The sequence below is a fragment of the Mustela nivalis genome (genome assembly GCF_964662115.1).
Source record: "Mustela nivalis genome assembly, chromosome: 9".
Classification (NCBI taxonomy): Eukaryota; Metazoa; Chordata; class Mammalia; order Carnivora; family Mustelidae; genus Mustela; species Mustela nivalis.
Genome location: NC_139028.1, coordinates 105570289 through 105597420, shown reverse-complemented (window position 1 = coordinate 105597420; position 27132 = coordinate 105570289). Strand labels below are relative to the sequence as shown.

Here is a 27132-nt window from a genome sequence, read left to right as displayed (position 1 = left end):
TCTTCTCATGGCTTCCCATTTCCTAAGGATAAACGGAAAATTCCTAACCATGCATTCACAGCTTTTACATCATTAACTACCTCCGTTTTCTAACTTAGCTGTCAATATGTATTCATTTGACTGCTTCCTGTTACAGGACTAATCACCTCAGATGACGAAGTGTGCACAAATGATCTCCTGTCTGTGTGTTTATAAAGTTCCCCATGGCCATACTCAACAGAAATGTCAACTAGTAAATAATTTATGTAATTTTAAAGAACTCATAATTTATTTTCTATCTCAGAAAACCACATGAGAATCCACAATTCAATAGAATCTAGGTATGTATTATTACTTACTAGATGAAAAAGCTTAATATATTCAAGGTTTCATTAATCCAAAGGAATTTTTTTCAGGTAATGCAATTATTCATGATATGAAATAATGGAGAATAGAAATAATGTGACAGAGTTTGTTCTACTGGGGCTCACAGAGAATCCGAAGATGCAGAAAATCATATTTGTCATCTTTTTGGTGATTTACATCATCTCTGAGATAGGAAATATGTTCACCATGGTAACTATCACTACCAGCCATTTATTGGGGTCTCCCATGTACTATTTCCTGGCCAATCTCTCTTTCATTGATGCCTGCTATTCTGTTAATAACCCTAAACTGATCATAGATTCACTCTGTGAAAAGAAGACTACTACATTCAATGCACATATAGTCCAAATTTTTGGAGAACATTTCTTTGGAGGTGCTGATATCATCCTACTTACTGTGATGGCCTATGACTGCTATGTGGCCATCTGCAAGCCATTGCACTACACGACCATCATGAATCGGCGGGTGTGTGGCCTGTTAATGGGAGTGGTGTGGGTGGGAGGCTTTCTTCATGTAGCCATACAGACCCTCTTTGTCATCCCTTTACCCTTCTGTGGCCCTAATGTTATAGATCACTTTATGTGTGATCTGAACCCTTTGCTCAATCTTGCCTGCACTGATACCCACACTCTAGGGCTCTTTGTTGCTGCCAACAGTGGTTTCATTTGTGTCCTCCTCTTCCTCTTCTTGATGATCTCTTATGTGGTCATTCTGTGTTCCCTAAGGAACCACAGCTTGCAGGCAAAGCGCAAAGCCCTCTCCACCTGTGTCCCCCACATCACAGTAGTTATCCTATTTTTTGTGCCCTGCATATTTGAGTACATGAGACTTGTGGCTACTTTATCTATTGATAAAGCAGTCACAGTGTTCTACACTATGATAACATCGATGTTAAACCCGTTAATCTATACCTTAAGAAACGATCAGATGAAAAATGCCATTAGGAAATTGTGTAGTAGAAAAGTTATTTCAAGTAAGAAATAAATATGCCTGGAGCTCAGCACTGATTCAATAAAACAAAGGTCAAAAGGACATTTTGGAAGTTCTTAGAAAGGATTACCTACTAAATAAAGAAAAAATAAACTACTGTGAATGCTAACTTCTGAACTGAGTGGAGCAGAAATGTGTGCAAGAAAGAAAAAAATTACCATAGCTTTTTACATATATACATACATATGTATGTATATATAGAGCGTGTAGTATAGGCATATATATTTTCGTATTCACTATGAATATTTATTATCCATATATTCACTATCTATAAAATCTAAAATATTTTATTAAGAATTCTGCCTATTTTTATATACCAGTAATGATGATATAACAGGCTTCCTATAAAATTAGAGTATAAAATGACTATAGTATTGTAAAAGTGAAGAGCTCTTTAACCTCTGAGGGATAACGAAGATTACCGCAAGTTTTCAAATTCCCTTGTAGACTTCAGAGTCATATTGTATTGTTCATGTTACTCATAATAGGCTACTAACCCATTACAAAGAATCATGACTCAAATTAATGAGCATCTTATTATTTGAGAGGGATTTCTATTAAATAAAGTCACAGTCCATAGAGTACTTGACTATTTGTTAAAAATAGTTTCTACAAGTCAGCACAATGTCTCAGGCACAATAAATATTGCATGAGTGAATAATGGCATGAAGGAAGTTAAATAACATAAGAAAATTTAAATCAAAGAAATAATAGTGGAGACAATGGACTTTATTTCCTGCTTTTATCTGATTCAGACTGAGATTTCTAGCAAAATCTTTTTAGGAAACCACAAATTTTTTGAACTCCTGATTAACAATGTATTTACAAAGATTGAAACTGAAATTCTCAATGGAGCGAATATCTTATATTGATATTTTCCCTGCTTTCCGCAAGATTTCATCATCATATGAATGTGAGCTATTCATGACATTTTTCTGTTAATTAGATTATTTCTAGGTAACATTTCATTATGAAAAGTTATAAAAATATGTGGCTCCATAAATACACAAAACAACTTTAGTATAAGTATGTTACATTTATATACGTGTGTGTGTGTATACTATTCCTCATTTATCAATCAATAGATACTTCTAACAAAAAATATATCAGAAGCATTGATGGTTGCTGGACCTTCAGTGGTGAATAGAGCAGAACAAAGGTCTTGCCATCAAAAAGCTTCAGATCCACTGAGAGGAACCCAGAGGGGAGAAGAATATGATAAGACCATGTTATAAATGGGAAGGTAGTGGCAGCACAGGAGGACAATGAAAGCATGTTTGAGGGACACATAACAAAGACCATGAGTTCAGGAAGATTTCTAGATGAAAACATCAAAAATGGGCACAAAGGAGGAAAGGGATTCATAAGAGTGAATAGGCATGTGTTAGGGTAAGAATATTCTTAGGAGAGGTTGCATAACAAAGACCAAGGGTGAAAAAGCGTATGCAGAAAACACAATCATTTCAATATGCTTGTGGCTATTGGCTCATCTCTTCATTCAATAATTAATTATTTAGCTTCTTCTGTGTATCAGGTTATAAGCTGGACACTGAGCTCCTAAAAGTCTAGTTAGTAAGACATGAAACTAGAAAGTTAGTAACAGGGAAGATAAGAAAAATCTCATATCTGTGATAGAGCTGAATGCCAAGAACCTTGGGGAACACATTGGAAGGGTCTTCATACCTTTTCATGGTCTGGAGCTCATTTCTCTTGGCAATGAATAATACTCCACTGTGTGATGTTGCAATTTGTCTACCTCACCTACTGAAGGACGTCTTGGCTGCTTCCAGTTGTATGGACAATTGTGAATAAAGATGCACTTAAACATGTGTGTTCAGGGTTTTTTGTAAACATAAATTTTTAACTCCTTTGGGTAAATGCCAAGGAGTGGAATTGCTAAATTGTTTAAGTTCTATAAAAAACTGACAAAATGTCTTTCCAATTGGTGGCACCATTTTGCTTTCCCATCAGCAATGAATGAGAGTTCTTGTTCCACATCCTCACCAGCATCTGTTGGTGATGATGTTCCATATTTTGGCTATCCTAGCATTGCTAAAAACAAAACAAAACAAAACAAAACAAAACAAAACAACAACAACAAAAAAAAAAACCTCTTTTGAGTCATTTGCTTATCTAAAATGTGCAGATTAAGTAATTCAAGAAGTTCCATGGACATGAAGCCAATTGGTGTAAACCTCATGATTAAAATATGACAGGTTCAGAATTGATGGCATGCATGTTTGACCTGACATAAAGATATGGAGCCCCATCTATCACTGTGAATTCTAAGATCAAAAGAGTGTGCTCTGGTCAACTTGTGATGAATTCTACATACAACAAATGCTTACATAATGTTAGATGATTCCAAGAACACTGGGTCATTACACACAGTTACTGAGGTGTGAACAATGTAATCAGAATTATCTGTTAGAATACTGTTTCCTTTGTTCTTCAAGTCTAAGGACTCACTTGTCACAAGTAAACCCTTTACCGTTCAGAGAAAAATGTGAATGCCAGTTTTCTGGGTGGGAAGGAGTGACATAACAGACACGTGTTCCCAAATGATAAGGTAGCAAAGATGGAAAAGAGAGAATCATCTCTGAAGAGACTGGACAGCTACTATGGGAAGAAGAAGTAGAGGGGATGAGATTATAAATGTTGAGTAAGGGGACCTGGGTGACTCAGTCATTAAGGGTTTGCTTTTGGCTCAAGTCATGATCCCAGCAACCTGGAATCAAGCCCTGCACTGGGCTCTCTGCTTGGCCAGAAGCCTGCTTCTTCCTCTCCTGCTTCACCTGCTTGTGTTTTCTTTCTTGCTGTCTCTCTCACTGACAAATAAATACATAAAATTTTTAAAATATAAGTAAAATAAAAAAGGAAGGTAAACAGCTGAGATGAGCAGAAGCCAATACATTTGCCATGAGAATTTTCATTTCTGGGTACAGAATGGAACCAAGGATCCAAGTTTTATGCATATTGACAGCTACTCTTGGGACATAATGAATTTGCAGAGCTTTGGTCAGAGATCTAGGGAATCTCAAGGACACCTCAATTTTTCCCTTGATCCATTTATGATACTGCATGACATAACTAGGAGAGAAATAGACTTTTAAAAAACAATACTTTTAAGAGGTGATACTATTTTCTTCCTTTACCGTAATGTTTTAGAGGTTTGTCACATTGTATTATTAATAGTTTGTTCCCCCTTAGGGCGCCTGGGTGGCTCAGTGGGTTAAGCCGCTGCCTTCAGCTCAGGTCATGATCTCAGGGTCCTGGGATCGAGCCCCGCATTGGGCTCTCTGCTCCGCGGGGAGCCTGCTTCCCTCTCTCTCTCTCTCTCTCTGCCTGCCTCTCTGCCTACTTGTGATCTCTGTCTGTCAAATAAATAAATAAAATCTTTAAAAAAAAATAATTTGTTCTCCCTTAGACAGAATAGTATCCCATTGTATGGGTCTACCACATTTTTGTATACTTATTCACTAGCTGATGAACATTTGAATTGTGTCCATGTAAGGACCACAGTGAATTGTGCTCTGTGAACACTCATGTAATAGACATAGGGTGGACATAAATTATCATTTCTCTTGGGTTGATACCTAGAAGTGGAATTACTGTGTTATAAGTGTATGCTAGCATTTTAGGAAACTGACAAAGGGTTTTCAAAAATAATGGGGCTATGTTACATTTCCACCATCAATGTATGATCCTATTCTTGCAACCTCAACAACAACTGACATTTCAGTCATTTAAAAAAAAATGTATTTATTATTTATTATTTATTTATTTATTTATTTATAGGGAATATTTTCAGCATTTTTAAAGTTAAGGCTTTTTTTTTTTCCCAAGTTTTTTTTAATTAAATTCCAGTTAGTTAACATGTAGTATAATATTAGTTTCAGGTGGAGAATTTAATGATCTAATACTGATATTTGGTACCTCCTGCTCTGGCTAATCTCAAGTACAGTAACAATGAGGTGTAACAAATGTTCTATTGATATAATAATGTATTTTGTGTTTGAATACAAGCTAAGGATTTACCTCTAAACATTGACATATTTTTTTTAATAAATAGTGTTTGTATTAACTTTATTTTTAATTATTCTCTAATTTCTATTTTGATTTCCTTTCACTTTTTATTAAAATGTTTCTAAAGTAGCATATATTTGCAATTGAAAGTTACCCTTTTATTATTGTTTCACACCTTATCTGCATTGTCATTAGATACATTGCTCTGAATGACTCAGATATTTTGACACTTGTTGAGAATATACATGTGATATAAAATAGGATGAATTATTTTAAATAACTCATACTCCACAGCCAATGAATGCTCTGTTTTTTATGTATCTGGCCACTTCCAACACTACTGCATATTGGGTGCCTGGTGGCTCAGTTGGTTAAGGGTCTGCCTTCAGCTCAGGTCATGATCTCTTGGTCCTGGGATCAAGCCCAGGGTCCCAATCCCTAATCAAAGTGGAGTTGACTACTCTCTCTCTCCCTCTACTCCTCCCCCACTCTCCAGTGTGCACTCTCAAATAAATAAAATCTTAAATAAATAAAACTCAGCATTGTAACTATCTTCCTTCTCATAAAATTCCACTATCCAGTCCCTTCTCTGTCACAATTGCTATGTTCTTAAAAGATCTATTTTACATGCTATAAAACATGAGCAAAAGGTCTTACACTAAAGTTGCAAGGTTTTAAAATGTTATCTGTTTTCACTAGATGAACTTTTTCAGAAGACACTTCGTTTAGTTACAAGATGACTTCCTTTAGGTATTGTGCTACAGTGGATTTTTGTGATTAGTAAAATTTATTTTTTAAAACAGTTTTACTTTCATACACAATAGAGTGGAAACTACAGAGATCCCATATGCCCTCTCTTCCTTCACCGGGACAACCTCTCCCTCCAGAGTGCTACATGTGTAAGTAACATTCAAATGAAGCCACAGCAAAACACCGTGATCACCCAAAATTCAGTTTACATCAGGTTTCACCCTTGGTGTTGTACATTCTGAGGATTTTGACATGTATGACTTCACTCTCCAAAATTCGGGGACATGGAGAAGAGTTTCCCTACCCTAAAAATCTTCTGTGCCCGACCTATTCATCCTCCCTAATCCTTGCCATCCAGGGACTGATCTTTTTGCAGGTTCCATAGTTTTGTCTTCTCCAGAATGTCATGTATAGATGGCCCTGCACTCAAAATCCTTTGACTTGTACTTTTCCAACATCACGATACTGTAAAAGTGATACACATACCATACAAACTGTACTTTCAATTTCGAATTTGGGTCTTCCCCCAGGCTATTGATAGGGAGTACAATCCTCTCTTGTGACACTGGGCAGGGGCAGCGAGGTGCAGCTCCCTCAGCCAAGCAATTACGAGGGTCCACGATCAATACACTTACAAACATGTGCACCCAAGTAGCCTTTCGGATTTCCATGTGCCCTGGAGTATTTAATAAGTTGCTTGAGATAATCAATGTTTTCTTACAAAATAGGCCTCATAATTGATGACATTGCCCAACTGTAGGCTAAAAATGTAAGTGTTCTGAGCACACTTATGGTAGGCTAGGCTATATAGCTATACATCCATATAGCTCTAAGTCCATTTTAAATAAATCTATATAGTTGTGATATATAGATTAAAGTTTTCTCTGCTTTTTTTGTTTTGTGCAGTAAAGATGCTCAATATTTTTACCCTTGTTTTTTGCAAAAAGTACTTTTTTCACCACTGAATTGACTGTAGACTTTTGCTGAGATTAGTGAACCATATATGTGTGGGTCTACTACTGGGCTCTCTAGTCTGCTTTGTTAGTCTTCTAAGGTATCTTTATGAAAATACCACATCATTTTGAACACAGCAGTTTGGTAACATCACTGGATGTCAGATCATGTAAGCTCTCCAAATTCTTTCTCTTTTAATGTTGTGGGACCTAATTTAGGGCCCTCGTATTTCGATATGAGTTTTAAAGCTGTTTGGAAAAGTTTTGAATATGTTTCTATAATTATGCTTGAGAAGGTGTGAATCTGGAAATGCCTTTGGGGACAATTCACTTCTTACTAATGTTGAGACATCTATCACAAACAGTATTTCTTCTCTATATTAAGGTGTTTATATTCTCTTAAGAAGCATTTTGCTTTCAGAGTACATTTTCCTTTTATATTTTTACATTTATTCTTTTTATTAAGTATTTTTATTTACATAAGGTACTATTGGCCCCAGGAGTACCAGTCGATGAATCGTCAGGCATACATTTTCACATCACTTACCATAGCACATATGCTCCCCAATGTCCATAACCCAACCACCCTCTCCATAAGCTACATTTATTGTTAATTATTTTAAAGTTTTAAGACATTACAAATGGATTTTTAAATTCAATTTTTGTTTGTTAGTTACTAGTAAAAACTATGAAATTGAACTGTGTATATATTGATGTTATGTCTTGAAATTATGCTAAACTCACATTACAAAGTAGGAGAACTAAAATTGTCTGTACTCACAGTCAAATGATTACCTACACAAAAATTCTAATGTAATAGTGTTATATACACCTGCCCCCAAAGTAGTAATAAAACAATTGTAATTATTATACTTATGTAAAAAAGAGATACTCGTTCAGTGTTGTAAATTGTAACAATATAGAGCATAGGTAAGAATCAAGGAAACTCATTAACTATTATAACCTGAAGGAATCTTGGTTCTGCCCTTAATTAGCCTCTTGATCTTGCCAGGATGTTTAACTGCTCTTTGTATTGCATAATGTATAAAATAAGTATAAAAACAATAGCAGGAATTATCTTACAGGTTTGTGGTGGGGATTAAATCAGCAAATGTCTGCAAACACATTCAGAGCCACTAAATATTCCATTTAATAAATATAGTTATCATTATTATTATTACCATTAGCCTAAGTCTCTGACATTGTTTTCGCATCTCACAATGCATGGAATAATGCCAGCCACAAAGGATATTATCAATATTTAATGGGATCCTGTGCACAGAGCACTTGCTACTATGCCATGAATATAGCAATCAGTTATTAATACATACATATCCATATATATAATAACATTATTGTATTTTGACAAATGCATTATGATTATTTATGGTCACTTTACAGACCCAACACCGATGCTCTGTACGTCTTCTGTTAAGTATTATAAAGAGCAGCCTAACTTGGGTTTCTTTCTCTGGCTTTTGTGCCCTGCCTAAACCCACCCCACTTCATCCAAGACACAAGTAGACCCTTATTCCTGCTTCCTCATATTCTTCTTCACTTTTCCATTGAGAGTCTCAATTTGTGCCATCATTCCCCTGTTCCTAAGAAAAAAGGGAAAATTCCTTAAGCTTGCATTCATAGATTCATCAGAAACTATACTCTTTTTTCATACTCACCTGCCATTATGTGTAGGATTCGCTACTTCATGTTAGGGTTAGTCACCTCAGATGATGATGTGTACACAGATGACCTGTTGCCTCTCTGTTTACAAAGTTCCCCTTGGCCACACTCAACAGAAACTTCATTGAGGAGATAAATTTAGTAATCAGGAAAACTTGTGTTCTGTCTCAAAAAACTTCATGAGGTTCCACAACTCACTAAAATCTAGTTTGTTTGTTTGGGTTTTTTTATTTACTAGATTAAGAAGCTTAATAAATTCAATGTCACATTAAACAAGTTTTTTTTTTTTCAAGTAATACTATTAATCATGAGATGACATAATGGAGAATAAGAACAATGTGACAGAGTTTGTTCTACTGGGGCTCACAGAGAATCCAAAGATGCACAAAGTCATATTTGTTGTCTTTTTGGTCACTTACACCATCTCTTTGGTGGGAAATGTGCTCATTGTGGTCACTATCACTGCCAGTCCACTATTGGGGTCCCCCATGTATTTTTTCCTTACCAAACTCTCCTTCACTGATGCCTGTTATTCTTCTGTTAATACCCTTAAACTGATCACAGATACACTCCATGTGAAGAAGATGACCACATTCAATACATGTGTAACCCAAGTCTTTGGGGATTATTTCATCAGAGGTGCTGATGTCATCCTACTTACTGTGATGGCCTATGATCACTATGTGACCATTTCTAAGGCATTGCACTATAAAACCATCATGAATTGGCAGGTTTGTGGTCTTCTAATGGGAGTGGTGTGGGTGAGATGCTTTCTTCATGCAGCCATACAGATCCTCTTTATCATCCCTTTACTCTTCTGTGGCCCTAATGTCATAGATCACTTTATGTGTGATCTGAACCCTTTGCTCAATCTTGCCTGCACTGATACCCACACTCTTGGGCTCTTTGTTGCTGCCAACAGTGGTTTCATCTGTCCGTTAAACTGTCTCCTCTTGATGGTCTCCTATCTGGTCATTCTGTGTTCCCTAAAGAACCACAGCTTGGAGGCAAGGCACAGAGCCCTCTCCACCTGTGTCTCCCATATCACAGTGGTCGTCATGTTCTTTGTGCCCTGCTTATTTGTGTACATGAGACCTGCAGCTACTTTATCTATTGATAAAGCAGTTGCTGTGTTCTACACTATGAATACACCAATGTTAAACCCCTTAATCTATACTCTGAGAAATGACCAGATGAAAAATGCTATTAGAAAATTGTGTAGTAGAAAAGTTATTTCAAGTGAGAAATAGATATGCCTGATGCTCAACATCGATGCAATGGAAACAAAGGTCAAATGGACATTTTGGATGAACTTAACAAGGAATACTTACTGTATAAAGAAAATAGTAAGCTGCTGGGAATGATAGATTCTGCATTGAGTGGAACAGGAAAGTGTGGAAGAAAGAAAAATCTTAGTCACAGACTCTGCTACACTCTCTCTCTCTCTCTCACTCTCTCTTTCTCTTACTCTCTCTCTCTCTTACACACACACACACGTTCACTATCTATAGTTATACATAGCCTTATACATCAAGGTTGATGTAACATGTTGCCTATAAAATTATGGTATTAAAGGACAATAGGATTATAAAATCAGACATTTAACCTCTGAGGGGTAACAAAGGCTCTCCAAAGTTTTCAAATCTCCTTGTAGACTGAGTGTCATTTTGTAATGCTCATGTCACCCATCTTAGGCTGCTAAACGTTCAGAAAAAAATGATGACTCAAATAAATGAACATCCTATTATTTAAGAGGAATTTCTATTCATAAAATAAAGTCACACTCCATAGAATACTTGGCTACCTGTTCAAAATATTTTCTACAAGGCACCATAATGTCTGGGGCATAAAGATATTGATTGAGTGAATAATGTTATAAAGGAAGAGAGTTATAGTCAGGAAAATGTAGAGAAAGGCAATAGTACTAGAGACCAGGGACTTATTTCTTACCTTTCACTGGTCTAGGCTCTGCCAATTCTAGCTAAATCTCTTTGAGAAAGTACATTTTTTTTAATTAATTTATTTTTTTCAGCATAACAGTATTCATAGCTTTTGCACCACACCCAGTGCTCCATGCAATCCATGCCCTCTCTAATAATCACCACCTGGTTCCCCCAACCTCCCACCCCTTCAAAACCCTCAGATCGTTTTCAGAGTCCATAGTCTCTCATGGTTCACCTCCCCTTCCAATTTTCCTCAACTCCCTTCTCCTCTCCATCCCCCTTGTCCTCCATGCTATTTGTTATGCTCCACAAATAAGTGAAACCATATGATATTTGACTCTCTCTGCTTGCAATTGCACTACTGGGTATTTGCCCCAAAGATACAAATGTAATGAAAAGGAGGGCCATATGTACCTCAATGTTTATAGCAGCAATGGCCATGGTCGCCAAACTGTGGAAAGAAACAAGATGCCCTTCAACGGACGAATGGATAAAAAAGATGTGGTCCATATGCACTATGGAGTATTATGCCTCCATCAGAAAGGATGAATACCCATCTTTTGTAGCAACATGGACAAGGACTGGAAGAGATTATGCTGACTGAGAAAGTACAATTTTTTAAAATCTTACTTAAGCTGTGTAATAAGAAAAAAATTGAAACTGCGATCCTTAGTGTTGGAAAAAATAGCTTACATTGATACTCTCCCTGCTCTCAGCAAGATGTCATCATCATATAAATTTGAGCTGTTCATGTCATTTTTCTCTGTTAATGATTTACTTCTTGGTAACATTTCATTATAAATTGTTGTTTTAAAAAATATGTGCTGCTAGCTACACACAAAACAACTTCAGGGTAAATATATGTCATTCATTTATATTTGATCATATATCTCTCATTCATTCACCAATAGAAATTTCTTGAGCCCAACAAATGTATCAGACACATTCATGGTCGCTGGTCATCAGAGGTGAGTACAGAGGAACTAGGGTCTTGCCTTCAGAGAGTTTCAGATCTACTGAGACACCCAGAGGCAACAGAAAATGATAAGATCATGTTATAAATGGGCAGGTGGTGGCAGCACAGGGCGCAATGAAAGTCTGTTTGAGGGACACACGACAAAGACCAGGGGGTCAGAAAAATTTCATACATGAGAATATACCAGAATGGAGCACAAAAATTGAGGGGAAATCATCAGAGTGAATAAGCATATGTTGGCTGAGAGGATTCCTAGGAGATGATGCATAACAAAAGCGAGGGGCTTAAAAGGAAACATCTAATGTTTCAGTATGTTGTGGCTACTGGCTCATCTATTCATTCAATAATTGTTATTGAGCTTCTACTGTGTGTCGGGTTATAAGCCAGACACTGAGCTCCTAAAAGTCAAGTTAGTAAGACATGAAGCTAGAAAGTTAGTGACTGGGAAGATCAAGAAGTGTTTCATATCTGTGATGGAGCTGAATGCCAAGTACCATGGGGAACACTTTGGAAGAGTCTTCATACCTTTTCATGGTCTGTAGCTCATTTCTCTTTGCAATGAATAATATGCCACTGTCTGATGTTGCAGTTTATCTAGCCTCACATGCTGAAGGACGTCTTGGCTGCTTCCAATTGTACGAGCAATTGGGAATAAAGATGCTGTTAAACATGCATGTGCAGGATATTTTATGGACATAAATGTAAAACTCCTTTGTGTAAAAATCAAGGAGTGGGATTGCTAAATTGTTTTAGTTCTGTAAAAGCTGACAAAGTGTCTTCCCAAATGACTGCACCATTTTGCTTTCCCATCAGCAATAAATGAGAATTCCTGTTATTCCACATCTTCACCAGCATCTGTTGGTGATAGGGTCCCATATTTTGGTCTTTCTAATGGGTGAGTTGTTAAAAAAAAAAAATCCTTTGAGTCATCTACTTATCCAAAATGTGCAGATTAATTAATTCAAAAAGGCTCATGAATTTGAAGCCAATTGGTCCAAACCTCACAATGAAAATATGACAGGTTTGGCATCTATGCCATGTTTGACCTGTCATAGAGCTATTGAGTCCTATCCATCACTGTGAATTCTGAGATCAAAAAAGTGTGCTCTGGTCAGCTTATGATGAACTTTACTTACAAAAAAGTTCTTACACAACATTCGATTATTCCAAGGGCACAGGGTCATGACCCACAGGTTCTGAGGTATGAGCAATGGAGTCAGAATTGTCTGTTAGAAAGCTTTATCCTTTTTTCTTCAGTCCTGAGGACTCACATTTTGTAAGTATACCATTTACAGTTCAGAGAAACATGTGAATGCCAGTTTTGTGGGTGGAAAGAAGTGGCATAACAGACACGTGTTCCCACGTGATAAGGTAGCAAAGATGGAAAACAGAAAACCTTCTCCAAAGAGACTGGAAAGCTACTAAGGGAAGAAGAACAAGAAGGAATAATGGGGTATAAACTCAGCTGAGGTGAGTGATAACTACATATGCTGTGAGAATTGTCACTCTTGGGTTCAGGATGGAACTGATGATCCAATTTTTATCACACTACAGGTGCTGCTGGGACATAATGAATCCACAGAGCTTTGGTCAGAGATTATGGAATCTCAAGGACACCCCAGTTTATCTCTTGATTCATTTGTGAAGCCACATACTTCACAATTTCCAAAAGAAAATATTATCTTTTTCTCTTACCGTACTGTTTTAGAGGTTTATCACATTGTATTATTGGCAGTTTGTTTTTCTTTAGTAAGAATAGTGTGCCACTGTATGGTTCTACCATATATTGTGTACTTATTCTAGCCAATGGGCATTGGAATTTTGTCCAGTTAATGGCCCTAGAGAATGATGAAGTGTGAACATTCATGTACAAGCCTTCTTGTGGACATAGATTATTATTTCTCTTCGATTGATACCTAAGAGTGGAATTGCTAACTTATACATTAAGTGTATTTTATTTTAAAAGATTTTATTTATTTATTTGACAGAGAGAGACAGAGCAAGACAGGAACACAAGCAGGAAGAGTGGTAGAGGGAGAAGCAGGCTTCCCACAGAGCGGGAGCCCAATGTGGGGCTTGATCCCAGGAGTCAGACCTGAGCCAAAGGCAGATGCTTAACCAACAGAACCATCCATGTGCCCCATGTTACGTGTATTTTAACATATCAAGAAATTGAGAAGTGTTTCCAAAGTGGCAGTGCTATGTTATATTTCCACCAGCAATGTGTGAGTTTCTGTTTCCCTACAACATCACCAAAAACTGGCATTGTCAGTCTTTTTAAATTTAGCATAGAGTTGTTCAAAATATGCTCTTATGAGTCATACTTTTTTTAGGGTCCATAAAATAGTATTTTAATGTATATAACTACGTATGTGTGTATGCATATATATATTATGCATATGTCATATATACAACACAGAATTATATAAATATATATACACACACACACACACTTCAATCACTGATATGTTCATAACATAGTAGCAAGTGTTCTCTACACAGGATCCCATTGAATACTGATAACATCCTGTGTATTACTGAGCTAGTAATCTATTTTTTATATAAACATAGTAATTATAATTGCTTTAATACTACTTTGGATTCAAGTGTATATGACACTATTACATTAGCAGACTTGCACACACACACACACACACACACACACATCATTTGAATCTGAGTACAGACAATTTTAGTTCTCCTACTTTGTAATGTGAGTTTAGCATAATTTCAATATATAAGATCAATATATACATAGTTCAATTTCATAGTTTGTACTAGTAACTAACAAATAGAAATTGGATTTTAAAAATTCATTGAAGACACTAGCACCCAGACATTTGGGTCTAGTACCAAAAGTCATTTGCACAATTGAATTGCTGTTCTTAGGGTCTTCTCTTCATTCCCCTGGGACTATCTGAGGGCCCTGTGAGGAGAGGTGACAAGATTGTGGAGAAGTAGGTGGCACTGTTTCAACTGGTCCCCTAAAGTGAGCTGATTATCTACCAAAGAACTCTGATCACCCATAAAATCAGCCTGAGATTAGAATTACACACTTATCCAGTACACTAGTACACACTGGTACTCCTGGGGTTAATAGTACTTTATGTTAATAAAAATACTTAATAAAAAGAATGAATGTAGAAAGATAAAAGGAAAATGTACTCTGAAAGCAAAATGCTTCTTAAGAGAATATAAACACCTTAATATAGAGAAGAAAGACTGTTTGTGATAGATGTCTCAACATGATTAAGAAGTGAATTGTCCCCAAAGGCATTTCCAGATTCACACCTTCTCAAGCATAATTATAGAAACATATTCAAAACTTTTCCAAACAGCTTTAAAACTCATATGGAAATGCGAGGGCCCTAAATTAGGTCCCACAGCATTAAAAGAGAAAGAATTTGGAGAACTTACATGATCTCATTTCCAGTGATGTTACCAAACCTCTGTGTTCAAAATGATGTGGTATTTTCATCAAGATACCTGAGAAGACCAACAAAGCAGACTAGAGAGCCCAGTAGTAGACCCACACATATATGGTCCACTAATCTTAGCAAAAGTCTACAGTCAATTCAGTGGTGAAAAAATATTTTTTGCAAAAAATGAGGGTGGAAATATTGAGCATCTTTACTGCACAAAACAAAACAAAATTAAAAAAGCAGAGAAAATTTTAATCTATATATCACAACTGTATAGATTTATTTAAAATGACTTAGAGCTACACAGACTTACAGTTACATATTTCGTGTGTGTGTGTGTGTGTGTGTGTGTATGAATTGTAAAAGTTAAAAAATGGTGTAAAACATGAGAAGATCTTCATGACCTTGGATTACAAGAAAAATTTTCTAAACACGTGGCACGAGGGTGTCCCAAAGAGGAATCCCTTGGTGGTGGGGAAGTTGGTTGAGCATCGGAATCCAGGGTTGGACTCAGGTGGTGACTTGCTGGACTCAGCACTCAGGGTGCAGTCAGGGATTTCTTTCCTTCTCCTTCTACCCTTCCACCATGCTCATTATCTCTCTCTCCTTCTAAAATAATAAATATATCCAAAAAAAAACAAAGTGTCCATAAAAAGTGATGATTTGCACTTCACCATAATTACAATTATGCAACAGAACTAGTATATAGAAAGGGATGAACTAAACAGTTGAGGATGTGAATTAACTGGTATCCTTCTCTAAGGGTTTTCCACATGTGTGTGTACAGGAGAAAGAGATATGACCATCTGTCTTCTGGCATGGATTGGTGCAGGCTAGCTCTGGAGCACAGCTTGGTCAACACTGGACATTACTCTGGTGTAGACAAGCTCTAAATCACTGGGTTATCATGTCCTTTAAGAAGATGTGCTAGAATCTCTCATTTCCTTAGGGTTATTAAACATTTAAAGCTCCAAAGGAAGCAGAAAAATAGAATAAAGCATTTTCTTGCTCCAGTTGTTTACTGGCTATTTGAGCTAGTAATTCAACCTTTAAAACCTTCTGTGTTTTTATCTACATAGTAAAGCTAATAATATGTGTGTCAAGATATGCAGTATTATGAACATTAAGTAATACAATGAGCTTAATCTCACCAACAATCTCTCAGAGGATTTTTATTATCCTTTGGCTGAGTAGATTGATCTGAAACAGATTGAATATTATAAAATTTGATTTCCTGACCTTTCTTGCATGCAAAAACATCACACGCATGGGTTGGCATGTGGAAGAGAGAGCCTGGAGTGGCTTTGGTGCAGGCAGATGAGGCTGAGTCTAAACCACCTGTGACTAGTCACTGAGCAGAGAAAGAATCAGATGGGAAACACATTAAAGGATTTGCTGTACTTGGCTCCTTTGTCTGATGTTTCCACATTATTTGTGCATTTCCTCCCTCCCAAATTATGGAGAAGAGCTGTTTATATCTTTCTTTCTTTTTTCTTCTTCTTTTTTTGTCTTCCATCATCTCATTCATCAATGCTAACATCAAACCAATAAAATATCACAAATAATTGATTTCATTTATCTACCTACCCTGCACACCAAAGATCTCAATAATTTCCTAAAACAGGACTGCAACTAGTCCCTTTCAGGACTAGTTTGTCCTGCTTGTCCTGCTTCATCTCAGCTTTTCCTGCACTAACCTTATGCTATTATAGGCTACAATTTCCCTCCTATTCTTCAGAAAGCTGGAGCACAGGGAAATCACCCTCTATAGCCTTTTGAGGTCTTCAAGGAAAAGGGGCCAATTTTTCCCATAGAGGCAACTGCAGAAAGTTTATACTTAAGAGCACCAAGCACGATAATGTGACAATGACTTTGCAACTTTTGGGCCAAGACCTGTCTAGAAATGTCTTTGGGGTTATAATTACATAAAGATTTCAAAGACCTATAGATTTTCACATTGTCCTATAAGTTTGTATTCTGTTCCTCTGAACCAAATTGTCTTCAGGCATATGCATAAAATAAAGGGAGGATTCCTAGGACCTATATACTCATATTAGGTTTTGCAGGAATTTAAAAACCCATTTTGTTTTGTTTGTTTGTTTTTCCCTTCTGAGTTATCATTAAGCAGCTAAATCAGCTTTCAAATTCTCAGGCTGCTTTCCTGAGGGATGAAGATCCACTTCTTGCACCACTGAGTCTTGGTGACTATTGGAAGCCACGTCCCTTATAAACTGTAGAAAGTTTAAGACATGTTGAATATATTTCCAGAGAATTCATCTGGATTTATTTGAATTCTAGGTTTCTCTCCACATATGACTCCAGAATTTGGTACTAAAGACAAACTGGCAGAGTGAGTATCTGAAGACAGAATGCTTCCTGATACAGCCCCAAATCTAACCAGACAGCCACTGAGTCCTTATGGATAGTGAATTACTTTTGTCACGTTGGTTTGGGAAGGGTCCCACTACACATGTGCTAGGCTAATTATGTTGGTTTTAAAAAACACATTTATTTTGGGCGCCTGGGTGGCTCAGTGGGTTAAGCCGCTGCCTTCGGCTCAGGTCATGATCTCAGGGTCCTGGGATCGAGTCCCGCATCGGGCTCTCTGCTCGGCAGGGAGCCTGCTTCCCTCTCTCTCTCTCTCTGCCTGCCTCTCCATCTACTTGTGGTTTCTCTCTGTCAAATAAATAAATAAAATCTTTAAAAACAAAAACAAAAACATATTTATTTCATATAATTTCACTCTAAAGCATCTAACTTTTTTTGCAGCATATGAGAATTTGATTACTCTAAGAAAGTTTTAGCATACCTGAGTTTCAATGACACATTTGCTATAAACAAAATTCTGCCTTTTGTGGAGCAAAACAGTAGAGTTAGATAAACAATCTTCAGGTAGGCAGTGAATTTTATTGTTTCCCCAACTCTTCAATATAAGCAGTCCTCCATATTCCTATTTTAAAAAGACCAGTTTGGGTGCCTGTGTGGCTCAGTTGATAAAGTGTCTGGCTTAAGCTCAGGTCATGGTACCAGGGTCCTAGGATCGAGTCCCGTATCAGACTCCCTGCTCTGCTGAGAGCCTGCTTCTCCCTCTTCCTCTGCTCCTCTCCTTCTTGTTCTCTCTCTCACTCTCTCTCTCTGTGTCAAATAAATAAATGAAATATTTTTTAAAAGACCAGTTTATGCTTTAACCTGTACAATAACAAAGATTTCTAATATTTCAAAACATCTGCCTTCCTAAAACAGTACTTTCATCTGAGTCAAACATGGTAAGTTTATAGCACCCTACCTTCTGTTACACTAAGGAAAGTTTGAATGTGTGAAAGAAACCTTGATTTAAATATGAAAGGTTCTTTTCCTTCATAAATAGCATAACCCAAAATGTACGCATAGTGTGTATTGAGAAATACCAAAAAGCAATCATTTGCATAACTTTCTGTAAAGAAAAAAAATAGACTAGTGATTAGTGTTAAGGAACAGTCTAAGGCCGGTTGATTAACATATTAACAGAGTTTCAGTAACAAATTGTTTGAATTGGAATTAATCATGATCATACTTGTTAAACCCATGTTATGAATGTTCTTTTTCATTTCCTTTATTTCTCCACTGATTGTGTGTGCACGCACATGACAATCTGTGGTCCTAAACTAATCACTCAGTGAGGAAAGACCATAAAACAAAAGTGACAGTTTCGAGCCATACATGTCACTAGCTATTTTGTATTACCTCATGTATTCCTCACTAAAATTATGAATTTTGTAATGATATCTTAGTTGTGAAATGAAGAAGAGGAAGTGTAAAGTGATGAAGCCATGTGCTCAAGGATCACACCGGTCAGTTGATTTTGAGATGCCTCAGCGTTTCTGCCCCTTTCTGTGTTGCTGCTGTTTCAACCCCTTGCTCAGGGGTTGCCTCAAGTTCTTTATTTACCAATTGTGCCTTCAGTTTTTCTGTGGGAGGAGTCGTCAGCATCACTCTGTTGTCTGATGAAAGTAAATCTCCTCAACTGACTTTTCCCTCTTCCCTTTTACCTCTCCTAACAGCCCTGATCATGGGTAACTTTCCTCAGAATATAGGCTGGCATTTTGTGCTATTGGAGGTGAAATTCCAATGGTGATTCAGAAAACACGCAGGAATCCTGATGAGGAATTTGCATTTTTGTAAAACTGAAAGCAATCCATTTCAAATGTTTTAGAATCAGCAAATCCTAGAATACATGTGTATATTAAATGTTCTGTACCTCTTTACTTACATGAATTCTCAAAAAGACAGGTAGAATGAATGCCAGTTAAAACCCATCGACTGGCATACTGTTTTTTGCTCAGGGATAGGAATCGACAGTTTTTCCATACCGTCCTTCATGACATCCCTATCAGTGCTCTCCCAGGAAAGACAGCCCCAGATTGAAACAGGATTTCTGTCTTTTTACATTTATAGTATGTTACTTTTCAGTCCTGAGAAATTACTTAAATTCTCTTGCTATGTCTCTTCTGCTTAGAATCAGATTTGAATTGGTCAAGTGATTTCCACATTTTTATTATTCGTAGTCTACTTAGATAATAGCTGCCTATAAATCAACTTGTTTTAGTAATTAGGTATATCTGAAACATTAATATTGTTTCTACCTCATAAACAAAGATTAGTATCTGTTGCAATAAGTAGAAGATTAGTCAATGATCCTCATACTCCTAAACACTACGTGATTATCATGAACAGGACAAGGTGCCATCTCCTAGTCTTAGCTGCTTGGGCTGGTGGGGTCATCCATGGCTTACCTCTGTTTTCTACTGCAATTGGTTTGCCCTTCTGTGGTCCTAATGAAATTGATCACTACTATTGTGATGGGTTTCCTTTGGTAAGGATGGCTTCTACTGATATTTACATCACAAGGGTCTTTGTGGTTGCCTTTTCAAGTATGGTTTCCTTAGTAACCTTTATTGTCTTTTTTGTTTCTTATGGGATAATATTGTTCACTTTAAGAAATCTCTTAGCTGAGGGAAGACACAAAGCCCTCTCCACCTGTTGGTCTCATGTCACTGTGGCCATCTTATTTTTGGGGAAAGTAATCTTTGTCTACCTTTTGGCCACCAACTACTCTTCCTGAGGACAAAATATTTGCTCTATTTTACAACATCATTGCTCCTATGTTCAATCCCTTAATCTATACTCTGAGAAATTCAGAGGTGAAAAAAGCCATGAGAAAGGTGTGGTGCACATGATTAATATCAAAGGAGGCACACTGTTAATTTGAAGAAGTGTATTGGCTATTCAACTCTGAGAAAGAAAAGAGGAAGACATGAATGAATGTCAGGGACTAATCATGGAGTTTGTGGACCATCACTGTTATGAGGGGAATGAATGGATGCGATAGGACTATAGGATTAAAGTAACTGAGCAAATCCTTGTTCTTGCATACCAAAATTAAGTGGAAGCTTTGTTAATTTTATGGGTTATTAAGATGGCATAGGTAGAGCGACAGGCATGAAAAACAATTGAGCGAAAGCAAATAAATCAGTGAATTATAAAGGGAAATAACTCAACGATAGTTTTCTTAATACATTGTACTTAGAGGCAAGACTGCACAATGACAGACATTCTCTGGTAGTTCAGAAGTTGTAATGTTAAAAAAACAATAATAATAATAATTTAAAATGAAAAGATTAATTTAAATTTATGATAGAACATTTCTTGGTTCATACAGAAATCGTTGTACAAATGAATAAGTATTTAGAGTAGAATCCATTTTTTAAAATATTTCATTTATTTATTTATTTATTTATTTATTTCTTATTTTGAGAGTGAAAGAGAGCACATGTGTGAGCAGGAACAGGAGCAGGGGTTTAGAAGTGGCAGAGTATAGAGGGAGAAAGGGAAGCAGACTCCCCACTGATCAGGGATCCAGAGGCAGGGCTCCATCCTAGGAGTCTGGCATCACAACCTGAGCTCAGCAGAGAGCCTGCATCCTTTCATCTCTCTGCCTGCCTCTCTACCTATTTGTGATCTCTGTCTGCCAAATAAATAAAATCTTAAAAAAAAAAAAAAGTCACAAATTATGAGTACACCTGAAGGCCTCTTCATACTTCTTTAAAATGACCACCTTTGGAAAGTAATCACTATCCTTATCTATAAAATGGATGAAGTTTTCCTAGTGTTTGAATTTGTAAAAAATAAGTAATGCAGATTTTACTCTTCAGTGTCTGTTTTCTCAGTAAGTTCATGAGACTCTTTCTTTATGATTTATCTGTTTCCTGATTATTTTCATTGATCAGGGGCATCTCACTGCATGGATATGTGACAACTGACCCATTCCTTCATTGCTAGACATTCAGGGATTTCGTTTGCAAGGATATTGTCTGTACAGTGGCTTTGAATATTTTAAAACATGTCTTTTGTTGACTGTACATCATCTCTTGATATACGCTTTATACAAAACATACGGGTAACTACTAGGGCATGAAAAAATTGTAACTGAAAGCATGAAAAAGATAGAATAGTCAAAATACAGTTGTATTTGTTTTTTATTTTATTTTTATTTTTATTTTTATTTTTAAAAGATTTATTTTATTTACTTATTTGAAGGAGAAAGGGAGAGACCACAAGAAGGGAAGTGGCAGGTAGAGGAAGTCTTCCTCTGCAGGCTTCCCACAGAGCAGGGAGACCTATGGCAGGCTGGATCCTAGGACCCTGGAAACATGACCTGAGCTGAAGGCAGACACTTAACCAACTGAACCACCCAGACACTCAGTATGCAGTAGTGTAGGAAGCAGCCAGATACATAAAAAACAGTACATTCATCAGCTGTTGAGTATGAGTTATTTAAAATAATTTATTCTATTTTATGCCACATGTATATTCTCAACAAATGTCAAAATATCTGAGTCATTCAGAGCAATGTATCTAATGACAATGCAGATAAGGTGTGAAACAATAATAACAGGGTAACTTTCAATTGCAAATATATGCTAATTTAGAAACATTGTTAATAAAAAGTAAAAGAAAATCATTAAAAATAAAGTTAATACAAACACTATTTATCAAAAAGATATGCCAATGTTAGGGGTAAATCCTTAGCTTGTTTTCAAACACCAAATACATTATTACATCAATAAAACATTTGTTACCATCTAATTGTTACTGCACTTCAGATTAGCCAGAGCAGGAGGTGTTGAATATCAGTGCTAGATCATTAAATTCTCCACCTGAACCTAATATTATGCTCATGTTAACTAACTGGAATTTTTTTTTAATTTTTTATTTTTTATAAACATATATTTTTATCCCCAGGGGTATAGGTCTGTGAATCACCAGGTTTACACACTTCACAGCACTCACCAAAGCACATACCCTCCCCAATGTCCATAATCCCACCCCCTTCTCCCAACCCCCTCCCCCCAGAAACCCTCAGTTTGTTTTGTGAGATTAAGAGTCACTTATGGTTTGTCTCCTTTCCAATTCCATCTTGTTTCATTGATTCTTCTTCTACCCACTTAAGCCCCCATGTTGAATCACCACTTCCTCATATCAGGGAGATCATATGATAGTTGTCTTTCTCTGCTTGACTTATTTCGCTAAGCATGATACGCTCTAGTTCCATCCATGTTGTCACAAATGGCAAGATTTCGTTTCTTTTGATGGCTGCATAGTATTCCATTGTGTATATATACAACATCTTTTTGATCCATTCATCTGTTGATGGACATCTAGGTTCTTTCCATAGTTTGGCTATTGTGGACATTGCTGCTATAAACATTTGGGTGCACGTGCCCCAACTAACTGGAATTTTAATAAAAACCTGAAAAAAAAAACACCTTAACTTTAAAAATGCTGAAAATATTCCCTATAAATAAATAAATAAATAAATAATACATTTAAAAAAAAATGACTGAAATGTCAGTTGTTGTTGAGGTTGCAGAGAAATGGGATCATAATTGCTGGTGAAAATGTAACATAGCACCATTATTTTTGAAAACCCTTTGTCAGTTTCCTAAAATGCTAGCATACAGTTATCTTGTAACACAGCAATCCCACTCTTAGGTATACAAAATGTAGTAGACCTATACAGTGGGATACTATTCTTTCTAAGGGGGAACAAACAACTAATAATACAATGTGATAAACCTCTAAAACAGTACAGTAAAGGAAGAAGATAGTATCATCTCTTAAAAATATTGTTTTTAAAAATCTATTTCTCTCCTGGTTATGTTATGTGGTATCATAAGTGGATCAAGGGAAAAATGAGGTGTCCTTGAGATTCCCTAGATCTTTGACCAAAACTCTGCAGATTCATTATGTACCAACAGTAGCTGTCAATGTGCATAAAACTTGGATCCTATGTTCCATTCTGTACCCAGAAATGAAAATTTTCATGTTAAATGTATTGATTTCCACTCACCTCAGCTGTTTACCCTCCATTTTTATTTTATTTATTTTTTTAAAAAATTATGTATTTACTTGTCAGTGAGAGAGACAGCAAGAGAGAGAACGCAAGCAGGGGGAGCCGGAGAGGAAGAAACAGGCTTCAGGCCAAGCAGGGAGCCCAATGCAGGGCTTGATCCCGGGATGCTGGAATCATGACTTGAGCCAAAAGCAAACCCTTAATGACTGAGTCACCCAGGTCCCCTTACCCAACATTTTAAATCTCATCCCCTCACTTCTTCCCTTAGTAGCTGTCCAGTCTCTTCAGAGATGAATCTGTATTCCATCTTTGCTACCTTATCACATAGGAAGATGTGATTGTTATGTCACTCCTTCCCATCCAGAAAACTGGGATTCACATTTCTCTCCAAATGGTAATAGGTTTACTTGTGAATGTGAGTCCTTAGACTTGAAGAACAAAGGAAACAGTATTCTAACAGACAGTTCTGATTCCATTGCTCACACCTCTGTAACTGTGGGTAATGACCCAGTGTTCTTGGAATCATCTAAATTTATGTAAGCATTTGTTGTATGTAGAATTCATCATAAGTTGACCAGAGCACACTTTTTTGATCTTAGAATTCACAGTGATAAATGGGACTCCATATCTTTATGTCAGGTCAGACATGCAAGCCATAAATTCTGAACCTGTCATATTTTGATTGTGTGGTTTACACCAAGTGGCTTCAAGTCCATGGGCCTTCTTGAATTACTTAATCTGAACATTTTTAATAAGAAAATGACTCAAAGGAGGTTTTTTTATTAGCAATACATCTTTTAGGATGGCCAAAATATGGGGCATCATCAACAACAGATGCTGGTGAGGATATGGAACAAGAACTCTTATTTATTGCTGATGGGAAAGCAAAATGGTGCTACCAGTTGGAAAGACAATTTACCATTTTGTTACAGAACTTAAAAAATTTAGCAATCCCACACCTTGGCATTTACCCAAAGGAGTTAAAAAGTTATATCTACAAAAAAAACCTGCACACACATGTTTAACAGCATCTTTATTCACAATTGTCCATACAACTGGAAGCAGCCAAGATGTCCTTCAGTAGGTGAGGATAAGTAAACTGCAACATCAGACAGTGGGGTATTATTCATTGCCAACAGAAACGAGCTACAGGCCATAAAAAGTTATGAAGACCCTTCCAATGTGTTCCTCATGGTACTTGGCATTCAACTCTTTCACATATATGAGACTTTTCTTGATCTTCACTGTCACTAACTTTCTGGTTTCATGTCTTACTAAGTAGACTTTTAGGAGCTCAGGGTTCAGCTTATAACCCCACACATAGAAGAAGCTCAATAATTAATTACTGAATGAATAGATGAGCCAATAGCCACAGCATATTGAAATGATTGTGTTTTCTGCATACTCTTTTTCACCTTTGGTCTTTGTTATGCAACAAAGGGAATAATCTCATCCTAACACATGTTTATTCACTCTCATGATTTCCTTTCCTCCTTTGTGCCCATTTTTGATGTTTTCATCTAGGAAATCTTCCTGACACCCTGATCTTTGTTGTGTGTCCCTCAAACATGCTTTCATTGTCCCACTGTGCTGCCACTACCTTCCCATTTATAACATGGTCTTATCCTATTTTGCTCCCCACTGGGTATCTCTTATTAGATCTGAAGCTTTTTGATTGCAAGAACTTTGATGTACTTATTCGCCACTGAAGGCCCAGCAACCATCAATGTGTCTGATATATTTTCTGTCTAGAAATATCTATTGATTAATGAATGGGAAATATTATACACACACACACACACACACACACAAACACAGATATATAAATGGAATATATTTTTCCTGAAGTTGTATAGATGGAACCACTTATTTTGTGTATAGATGGAACCACTTATTTTTTAAAACTTTTCATAATGAAATGTTACCTAGAAATAATTTAATTAACAGAGAAAGATGGTGGCCTGGACAGCTCACATTCATATGATGATGAAATCTTGCTGAAAGCAGGGAAAATATCAATGTAAAATATTTGCTCCTTCATTGAGAATCTCAGCTTCAATATTTGTAAATATATAGTTTATCAGGAGTTCAAAAAATTGTCATTTCTCAAAGAAATCTCGCTCCAAATATGAGTCTGAATCAGATAAAAGCAGGAAAAAAAGTCCCTTGTCTCCACTAATATTTCTTTGGTCTAAATTTTCTTGACATTATTCAGCTTCCTTCATGCCATTATCCACTCATTCAATATTTATTGTGCCCTAGACGTGCTGACTTGTAGAAATGATTCTTAACAAATACTCAAGTAATGTTTAAAGTGTGATTTTATTTAATAGAAATTGTCTCAGATAATAAGATGTTCATTAGAGTCATGATTCTTTGTAATGGGTTAGCAGCCTATGAAGGGTAACTTGAAAAATACTATGTGACTCTGAAGTCTACAAGGGAATCTGGAAAGTTGGGGTAATCTTCATTACCACTCATAGGTTAAAGGGCTCTCCACTTTTATAATGCTATAGTCATTTTATTTTATTTTTTTTTAAAGATTTTATTTATTTATTTATTTGACAGAGAGATTACAAGTAGGCAGAGAGGCTGGCAGAGAGAGAGAGGAGGAAGCAGGCTCCCTCCTGAGCAGAGAGCCTGATGCGGGACTCGATCCCAGGACCCTGAGATCATGACCTGAGCAGAAGGCAGCAGCTTAACCCACTGAGCCACCCAGGCACCCCACTATAGTCATTTTATATCCTAATTTTATAGGAAACATGTCATCATCAATGCTGTTATATAAAACTGAGCAGAATTCTTGATAAAATATGTTGGATTTTATAGATAGTGAATATATAGATAGTGAATATTCATAGTGATTATGAATATATATATGCCAATACTACATGCTGTATATATACATATATATATCTTTATATATATGTGTGTGTGTGTATGTATATATGTAAAAAGCTATGGTAATTTTTATGTTCCTTGCACAGATTTCTCCTCCCACCCACGCCACTCCCATTAACAGGCCACACACCCGCCGATTCATGATGGTCGTGTAGTGCAATGGCTTGCAGATGGCCACATAGCGGTCATAGGCCATCACAGTAAGTAGGATGATATCAGCACCTGCAAAGAAATGTCCTCCAAAGATTTGGATTATACATGCATCTAATGTGGTGGTCTTCTTTTCATGGAGTGAATCTATGATCAGTTTAGGGGTAATAACAGAAGTATAACAGGCATCAATGAAAGAGAGGCCAGGAAATAGTACATGGGAGACCCCAATAATGGGCTGGTAGTGATAGTGACCACGGTGAGCATATTTCCTACCTCAGAGATGATGTAAATCACCAAAAAGACAACAAATATGATTTTCTGCATCTTTGGATTCTCTGTGAGGCCCAGTAGAACAAACTCCGTCACGTTGTTTCTATTCTCCATTATTTCATATTATGAATAATTGCATTACCTGAAAAAAATTCCTTTTTATTAATGTAACCTTGAATGTATTAAGCTTTTTCATCTAGTAAGTAAAACATACCTAGATTCTATGGAATTGTGGATTCTCATATGGTTTTCTGAGATAGAAAACAACTTATGAATTCTTTATGATTATGTAAATTATTTACTCATTGAA

At 36.6% G+C, this 27132-nt stretch overlaps 1 protein-coding gene and 1 long non-coding RNA gene across 2 annotated transcripts in view; one reads left to right on the top strand and one right to left on the bottom strand.

Annotated features, from left to right (window-relative positions):
• The window catches only part of LOC309873033, a 697683-nt gene that overhangs the window by 81230 nt on the left and 589321 nt on the right, over positions 1 to 27132 (bottom strand). The gene's annotated exons all lie outside the window — the stretch shown is intronic.
• On the top strand, positions 424 to 10015 carry LOC309872941 (olfactory receptor 4C46-like; the record flags this gene model as incomplete). The annotated part of the gene is made up of 2 exons (XM_082747907.1): positions 424 to 831; positions 9497 to 10015. The coding sequence occupies 2 exons, from the start codon at positions 424 to 426 to the stop codon at positions 10013 to 10015; spliced, it is 927 nt and encodes a 308-aa protein (XP_082604033.1).